Source organism: Mastomys coucha, unplaced genomic scaffold (assembly GCF_008632895.1).
Source record: "Mastomys coucha isolate ucsf_1 unplaced genomic scaffold, UCSF_Mcou_1 pScaffold15, whole genome shotgun sequence".
Classification (NCBI taxonomy): domain Eukaryota; kingdom Metazoa; phylum Chordata; class Mammalia; order Rodentia; family Muridae; genus Mastomys; species Mastomys coucha.
In genome coordinates this window covers 73,139,248-73,148,681 of record NW_022196897.1, presented here as the reverse complement: position 1 = coordinate 73,148,681, position 9,434 = coordinate 73,139,248, and the positions used below count along the sequence as shown (strand labels likewise).

General features: G+C 34.0%; 1 protein-coding gene across 1 annotated transcript; it reads left to right on the top strand.

The window, feature by feature from the left end:
* The first annotated feature begins 1,394 nt into the window (after positions 1-1,394).
* Positions 1,395-3,338, top strand: LOC116092108 (olfactory receptor 8H1-like). The gene is made up of 2 exons (XM_031373465.1): positions 1,395-1,659; positions 2,378-3,338. The coding sequence occupies exon 2, from the start codon at positions 2,389-2,391 to the stop codon at positions 3,334-3,336; it is 948 nt and encodes a 315-aa protein (XP_031229325.1). The 5' UTR covers positions 1,395-1,659; positions 2,378-2,388; the 3' UTR covers positions 3,337-3,338.
* The last annotated feature ends 6,096 nt before the right edge of the window (positions 3,339-9,434 follow it).

The window sequence follows — 9,434 nt, the reverse complement described above, 5'->3', positions numbered from 1 at the left end:
TGTTTTTTGGAGGGGAAATTGGGAATGGAGAAATTTACATGTAAATAAAGAAAATATCTAAAAAAAAAGATGATAAAGTAAATAAAGAATGTGTAAATAAAAAAAAAGAAAAAAAGAAAAAAAATAAACATCAAACACTGGGTGAATGGGAGAATTTAGGACACAACTGGTTGGAATGTAAATTAATTCAGCTATGGTAGGAGTTGATATATAGTTTCCTTATAAAAAATACAATTACCCCATTATCAACTTTATTACTACTGTATACACACAAAAACACCACAGACAGTATACACTAGAGAGGCACACCTATGTACTAGTCAAACAGTGATGCCCTGAACCTAATTTCACTGTCTAGCTATAGATGAGAGAGTAAAGTAAATCTAGCACATGTTGCACCTTACTATTTAGACAGTAGATGGATCAAAACTGATGGAGATGGGTGATTATCACATAAAGTGACTGCAACATAAAATATCACATTTTTCTATAATATGTCGAATGTAGAATGAATAAAATTTGAAGTTGACATGAGAACTATGATTGAGGAGGATGATGACTACTAAGATAGATGATGCAGGACAAGAGAGGAAATTAAGAAGTGCTAACATAATCAAAATACTTCATAATGGTTCTCCTTATTATATACAATAAATAAATACTAATGAAATTAAATGTAAAATAAATAAAAAGAAGAACAAAACAGAAAAATTCAGGTAAGGAGAAAGTCAGAGATAAAAAAGAGGAGTATGAAAACGTATATGAATGAGAGAGAATGAGAGAGAGAAATAGAAAGAGAGACAGAGACAGAAAGAGACAGAGAGATTGAGAGAGAATAAAGCTGTAAATGAAAACTTTAAAATATGGCAAGGTAGTAAATAACATGAATTTGTGTTTAAACATAAATGTCTGTACAGTTTTGGATTACTGCTGTGACACTACACTTCAATACTGCATAGCCATTTTAAAAATTTCTACTATTTATCAATTCTGACAAACTGTAAGAATACTAAGTGTTACTAATAAAGTAGTTAATGTATCACAGAAAAATTCATTTCTTTCTATAGGAGAGAAAATATAACTACTAGATCACTGTACTATGCAATTATAAGTCATGAAATATTTTAGTAATTGAGTCAATTTAATACACAGAGTATATATAAATATGTTCACATATATTGAATTTGGTGAACCAGAAAAATAATTAATTATTATTTTCTTGGCTTAATTTAATCTTAAAGTTTGTTTCTGATAGTGTGCCAAGTAAACATGCTTGGAAATTGGCTCCTGCATATGACAACATATTGCGTGATGCTCAGTGTCCTCACATGAGGAGCCTTAGAATAATAAAGCAAGGAGGCAAGGCATGAACTGGCCTGTATGTTCCACAATAATTTCTGGAATCTTTGGAGTCAAAATGTCATCTGACTGAGACCTGCATAAAATTTGTACAGTGATTAAATTAATCTTCCAAGTAAAAACAGTGAATTCAGAAAGATGCAGTAATGAATATGTAAATAAAAAATGCTGTAGTATAGACATTTTCATATCCTTACGTAGATTTTCTATATTACTTTTAGAAAAATTGACAGGTGAAAATTTTTAGGCATAAATTCTTAAAAGCGATTTTTGTTTGCTTTCTCTTAACTTTGGATCACAGTAAGTATTCTTAAAATTTAAAGGGAAACATAGGTTCTATTAAAGTGTATCTGTGAACATGTATCATTTGATAATTTTGCAAGTAATTAAAAATTTTTGTTAATGGGATTAATGGAATGAAAATAAAATCATCATAATTTGAAGTTGTGGTTTTAGAAGTCATTGATTTTGGATTTTCAGTAAATAAAAACATCTTGTTACAATTAATAGTTATGTATCTTATTAGAGTCTACAATATTCTTAAAAAGTAAAAAAATACTTGTAATCATAGTTAGTTGACATTAATAAAGAGTAAGTAATTGAAGATAAATTGTTTATTTTCAAGTTTTGTTGACCATATGTCCAATATTTCAATTGGGATTGCTCAAGTAATAATAAATTTAAAAACAAAATTATAAATAGACTGTGGTTAAAAACTTATTATGTACTCACAAACTCAACTGTATTAATTCTTCCTAATTAATTTGATCTTTTTGTGTTATTTGCCTTTGTGTTTATTATTTGAAATAAATAATAGTACTTTTTTATATGAGTTCATAGTCAAGTGATGCTTTATAAATCCATCTAGTTGATCAGTTAAATTTCTTACAACTGCAAACTATAAAATAAAATGAAGTTTAAGAGATAAAACAATTATAAGAAGACTTTTAAACATATATAGACAAATACTTTTCTAAAATTCAGGCTAAATATTCTGTTTAACTTCTCCACATTTTAGGACTGTTCATTATGAATGCCTGGAATCATACAAATGAACCTGAGTTCATGCTTTTGGGACTGACAGATTCCAAGGAGATTCAGCTGGTCCTCTCTGTGCTGTTCCTTCTGATATACATGCTCACTGCGTTGGGGAACATAGGTATGATACTGATCATTCATCTAGATGTCCAGCTTCATACTCCAATGTATTTTTTCCTTACCCACTTGTCATTCCTTGACCTCAGTTACTCAACTGTCATCACACCTAAAACCTTACAGAACCTGGTGACGTCCATAAAAAGTATTTCCTTCATGGGATGCTTCACTCAATTGTATTTTTTTGTCCTCTTGGCAGCTGCTGAATGTTTTATACTCTCATCAATGGCGTATGACCGCTATGTTGCTATCTGCAACCCTCTACACTATCCAGTTGTTATGTCCCCTAGGCGCTCATATGCTCTCATCACTGTGTCCTACATGATTGGAGCTATGGATTCCTCTGTCACTGTCTTCTGCTTAAGCACACTAAACTTCTGCAACTCCAAGGAAATTCATCACTTCTTTTGTGACACATTCCCAATTTTAGCTCTGTCCTGCAGTGATACCTATGATGCAGAAGGCACAATATTCGTTTTAGCTGGTTCTACTCTATTGCTCTCCCTCATTACGATATCCTCATCCTATGTGTCTATTCTCTCTACTATTTTGAAGATCAATTCCACTTCAGGAAAGCACAAAGCCTTCTCCACTTGTGCTTCACATCTTATAGGAGTCACTGTTTTCTATGGTACAATGATCTTTACATATTTAAAACCAAGTAAGTCCTACTCCCTCGGAAAGGATCAGGTGGCTTCTGTTTTCTATACTATTGTGATCCCCATGCTGAACCCACTTATTTATAGTCTCAAAAACAAAGAAGTGAAAAGTGCTGTCATTAGAGTTATGAAGAAGAGAGAGTGCATCCAGAAATTAAAATAATATAGTTGCTAAATATTTTTAAAAAAATTTCTCTTAAGTTCTTCAGTTTCTCTCTTGGTACAAAACTGACAGGCTTATTACTACTTTCTAGTTGTGTGAAACTTCACCTACAAAAATATAGTTTGGGCATATCTCAAAATGGGACTTTAAAAGTCTATGTCATAATTAGAAATTAAGACATGCACATTAAAACCATTCTTTAAATATTTGTGTTCATCAGAACAAGTAGCATGTAATATCAAAAATATGTTTGTAAATCTTAACCTTATATAGAATTTAATATATTATGAAACATCAGTTATTTGTTTTAGAAAACATAACTGTGGCACATTAACAATTTCTAAAGTCATCCTTTTTATAATGTGAAATAGATCATTATATGTCCTATCTGGAGCAAGTGAGTAAAATTTAAAGCTGTTTGATCATTTGCACAAAATAAATAATAAGTTCATGTCAATGTGATAACAAAATGGATATGACATTGAAGAAACTGAAAGTCTGTGCTGATTATAATTTAAAGATATTGCTGAACCTTTTTGCATAATATGCTTGTAGTATATTCACAAATATTTAACTATTTTTTCAGTTAATTTAGTCACAATTAAATAGCTTGAAAGAAATAAAATCAATGGTCCTCAAATTTAGACTTGTATTAAATTAGTGAAGAAAATTATATAATAAGAAAATGGTATATTATAATACTGCTGGCAATATGGAAAATAATTAAAGTTATTAAAGAAAAGACACATTGTCATAATTATTGATATCTGTGCTCATGTCCTCTCAATTAGTAATTTCGTTGCACATCTGAAAATGTACGAAAAAGCACTAAGTGAATGTTTCCCCTCTATATTCTTTTGCAACTTTCTTCACTCATTTAAAATCCTAATATTTGATCATCTTTGTCATTGCAAGCTGTGAGTTTAGTGTGTGGACAAGATGTTACTTCTTAACTTACATTGCATTACAGCTCATATCTTATAAACACATTAAGTCAGAATTCTCAATGCAGCAATAACCTCTGTACATACCTGCTAAACTTCTTTTTTTCTTCAAAATATTATTTTTATTGATTCTTTGGGAATTTCACATCATACATCTCAGTTGCACAAATTTCCCATTCCTTTCATATCCACCCTCCCCACACCAACAAGTATTTATTTATTTATTTATTTATTTATTTATTTTTAATTTATTATTTTCTTTATTTACATGTAAATTTCTCCTTTCCCAGTTTCCCCTCCAAAAAACAAAGAAACAAACAAAAACAACAAGAACAAACCCCTGTTGCCTCCCACTTCCCCATGCCTGCCACCCCGCCCTCTCCCACTTTCTGGCCCTGGCATTCCCCTACACTGGGGCACAGAACTTTCACAGGGCCGAGGTCCTCTCCTGCTATTGATGATCGAATTTCCTGCTAAACTTCTAACAGTTGGATCATTTGCAATACAATAAGTTGTGATTTTTCTGTATGCTGTTGCCCTGTCTCTATCTTATTAACTTACATTTGTAAAATGTTCAAAATAAGTTTTTGAATTATTTGATTGACAGATTTCAGTGTATTATAGAAACGATATTCTCTAAGGCATGATATTAACAGTGAATTCATTTTTTTTTGTAATCATGAACATTTTCAAATAAAGTAATAAATTTATTTTATTTATCTATATATCATATAACTTTTGTTTAATGTATCTTTCTTTAATTTAAACTTCATTTTCTAAAATACAGTTCAGTGCCTGTAGAGATGACTCAGTGGTTCAGAACACTGTCTGCTCTTCCTAAGGACACAAGTTCAATTCATAGTAAATCATATGGCAGCTCAAAACTGTGGCTTAGGTTCCAGTTGATCTGACACTGTCACACAATGTTATAGGCAGGCAATAAACCAATACACACTAAATAAAAAAAAATTTAAAGGAGGATTAATGAAAATGTAATCCCACTCTCTAAGCATTTACCTTTTTTGTTGATCTCTTATAATTATAAAAGTATGAATTGTACATTTATATGTCATTTTTCTGAAATATATATTAGTTATCAATTTAGAACTATAGTGACTATCATATGTATTCAAGTATGTTTATTTTTACAAACTTTAACTCTCCAGTTTATTCAAATATGAAAGACTTGTATAATTTCTTATTTTAATTTTTTTAAAGAGTGGAATAATATTATATCAACAGTCCAGGAAATAGTATTTTATTTCTCCAGGGATTGTGCTGTCTGCAACCTATGTTGTTGTTATTCTTATTTATTTATGTTTGTCCCAAATAATAATACCTTATTAAATGTTGATAATTAACTTTTTATAGTTTGTTTATTTTAAAATTTAACTATGCCTCACTCCATATACTTTCTTCATATACAGTTTGTTTGTATTACTAGTATTTACTATGAATTAATTTTGAATAAAAATGTACCATTATATTATGCATGCAGATCTAACTCAATGGTTTTTAGTGTAACATATTTATAGGAATGTGACTGAATTTCAGCATTCAACTTTAAAATAACCAATTCATGTGTGCAATTTATATTTTTGCACATAGAATTAGTGCTGGTCTCATATTTGTTCAGAGAAATCTCTGTTCTCCATGGGGCAATAGTTAATGCAGAGAATAGGTGACTGCAGCATGCTCCTCTCTAAAGTGCACATCTATAATGTGTGAGATTGCAATTGTTTTCCCCTCTACCAACATTGCTCTTTTACTTTCCCTCTTCTTTCCCCAATCCCTGCTAGCTCCTTCTTCCCTACGAGTGTCCACTCCCTGTGCATATAAGTGTTTATATATTTGCAAGTCTTGCGCAAGATGCCACAGCTATTGTATGTTCATGATTGTGACACTCATGACACAACCAAACATGTGATTCACATTACTCTTCTAAATCCCACAGTGGCCTGTCTTTTACAAAGTTACCTGGGCCTGATAGGGAATGATACTGGAGACTTATTTAGGACTGGGTACTCAGCTCTCACTCTTACTACTGTGTAGTTTAGAATCTCTGCAATAACTCTCATCTACTGGTATAACCTTCTTTGTTGAAAGCTGAGAGTGGCACTAATCTATGCGTATAATGACTTACATCTAAAAGGCAGCTGTCCTGTCATATTTACTTTATAAATTTACCTTACTCCAATACCATGTATTTCCATGGCTAGGAAACTTACACTGTATGTTAGCAAAACTAGTCAAAAAAGTGTAACTTTGTGTATCCCATTTTTAATAGTGTTATTTGTAAACATGTAGCAGATGTGCAGCTTGGTCCTTATGTGGGTCCCCTAAAAATTTCACTTATTCCTAATATGACTTGAAGTGCCAGGGCAAGATGGTACCCAGGAAGAGTAGGTGGTGCTCTGGGATCTAGATATAATGTGAACAAATATATAAGTTAATGAAAAATGACTGCTACAGATAAATTCACACCAGAGCTCATAACAACCTCAGTATCTTCTAAGGTGATCCACTGCACATGTAATAGATGTAAGTCCAGAGGAAGCTGATTAGAAACATCAATCCTTAAATAACAGGTAATATTAATTTTAACAGATGGAAGACATGAGACCATAAAGGATGAACAATTACATCTGTGGTTTTGGCTTTCTTTTCCTTTCTGGTAAAGGCATATGGTATGACTTCTTAAAACAAAACAAAACAAAACAAAACAAACAAACAAAAACCAAAACAAAACTGTAGCTTTGTGGACAGCAAAAAAAAAAATGTAACATTATTCAATCTTAATTGAGCTGTCTATAATAAATTATGAAACATTTATATAATATAATTTCATAAGAAAATCTATACTACACTTGAAATAGTTTATATGTGCTCTTTAATTTAATTACTATATTCTTACATACTATATCTTCTATGGATACTTTCCTTGAATACCTTAGTCAACTGAGTAGAAATATGACCACACAGTAAGCTGAGGTATATTATAATAATAATTATTATTGTATTCTGACTTTCTTACTTCTTTCTCCTTCGGCTCTGGTGAATTCTGTGAAACCAAATGTCCCTAGATGTAATGATTATTAAACAATTATAAAAATTGAGGCATGGGGCACAGCACAGCACAGTCCTAATGACACAGGGGCATGCTGTGTGCTATCATCTTGGAAACAATGTAATAACTTCACAATGGTAGTTCCAGATTAATGCTTGACTTGCAAGGAAAGTTTGAAGAAATTATTAGAAAATGAGCTGGGCAGTGGTGGCACACACCTTTAATCCCAGCACTTGAGAGGCAGAGGCAGGTGGGTTTCTGAGTTCAAGGCCAGTCTGTTCTACAGAGTGAGTTCCAGGACAGCCAGGGCTATATGAGAAACCCTGTCTCGAAAAACCAAAATAAATAAATAAATAAATAAATAAATAAATAAATAAAATAAATAAATAATAAAGAAAGAAAGAAAGAAAAGAAAAGAAAAAGAAATAGAGAAATAGAGCCAACATAGGAACCCTATGAATAAGTTGCTGCATAACATTTGAGAGTGGTTCCTGGATAAGCAACTACGAAATATGCAAAATCTTATACTAGTGAAACTAAGTTAAAACACTGAAACTCTTAGAAGAGTCAATGTGTGAAATGTGCAGACACAGAAAGCTAGTGGAACTATTGAGTTAAGGGTTAACTTAATTTTTTTTCTGGCCACTGCCTGGTAGCTTTACCCATGTCATTTATCATTAAAGCTTCACAAGAAAATGCAAGTAGCTGCCCTTGGATCTCTGAGTTCTGAAGTATAATAAGTTAAAGTTTAAATAATAATAGGTTTGCAATTATTATTATTTTGGCTATAGGCCTGGGATTAGCATGCTTGAAACTTTGGGGAATAATTGTTGTTAGCACTCAGAACCTGCAGCAGATATGGGCGGATCCACAGACCTGTCGCCAGGGCAACGGCCACCATATTCCCAGAATCCATTGGGTTCAGCTCCCACCTTTACCTGGATTGCTACGTCACAACTTTCCTCCATCTTTCTCTCTTTTTCTTCTCTCCCCCCTCTCTCTTCCTGCACCGCTATCCCCATCTCCTCTTAATTAGACCTCTTACACGTGGAGCTGTTTGTGCCTGGTGTCTGCAGACGCATCCGCCATGACTCGAACCCCATCATTTGGTGCTGAAGCCTGGGAGCGTGGCAGTCACAGCCGAGTGCCACTAGACTACGAACTCTTAACCACGTGAGCTGTGCCCCACTCAGGCACCATTCAGTTCCATGTTTCTTCCATTTACCAGATTGCTCATAACCAGCTGCACAGACACCAGCATATTAATTAATAGGATCAGTCAGGGGCAAGGCTTCCAGCTTTCCAGATAAGGTCTGGCCAACCTTCTCTGAGAATTACTGATTACAACCCCCCTCCCCTTGACATACACGTTAGGACGTTCTGCCACTGGGTGCTCTACCCTAAGGAGGTAACTCTCACCCTTAATACTTACCGGGCTACAGCCCTCAAACCCCTGGATCCATGGTGAGTTACTTTCCCACGCAGGCCACCGGGCCCTGCCAAATTGCCACTAGGGTTTCTCGTGACGACTTGAAAACACTAGCTTCGGCTGTTAATTTTCCTTGGTGCTTGGATTGTTCTCAGGACGCTGGTACGAACATCCAACCACCCCCCAATGGGTTCCAGAATGTCTTTGACAGTTCCTCCAGGCACCCCACTGGGTTGTCTCCTGGAAAATCTCAAATCTTTAAAGCTTACGCCTGATTTGAAGGCATCAAAATTAATATATCTCTGCAATAAGGTCTGGGTTAAATATCAACTAGATGGGAATTCAAAGTGGCCACTTAATGGCACTCTAGACCCAGCTATTTTACGGAGTCTTAATACATACTGTCAGCGAACTGGTAAATGGAAGGAGGTTGCCTATGTTCAAGCATTCATGTTACTCCATCCCAATCCCTCCTTGTGTTCTTCTTGTTCCCCAACCCAACTTCTCTTAGCCATGAAGTTACACAACCTCAACCTTCTCTAGATGACTCTACAATGCTGGATCCAGCTAATGAACCACCCCCTTTCTGTCGTAATCCTGTCTCCTTGCCGCCAAAAGCCCAAACTGCCGCTCCAGTTCCTCCTCCTCACCAGGATGC

Excerpts from the sequence above, each read along its gene's own strand:
- LOC116092108 (XM_031373465.1), top strand. The coding sequence starts at position 2,389 with ATGAATGCCTGGAATCATACAAATGAACCTGAGTTCATGCTTTTGGGA.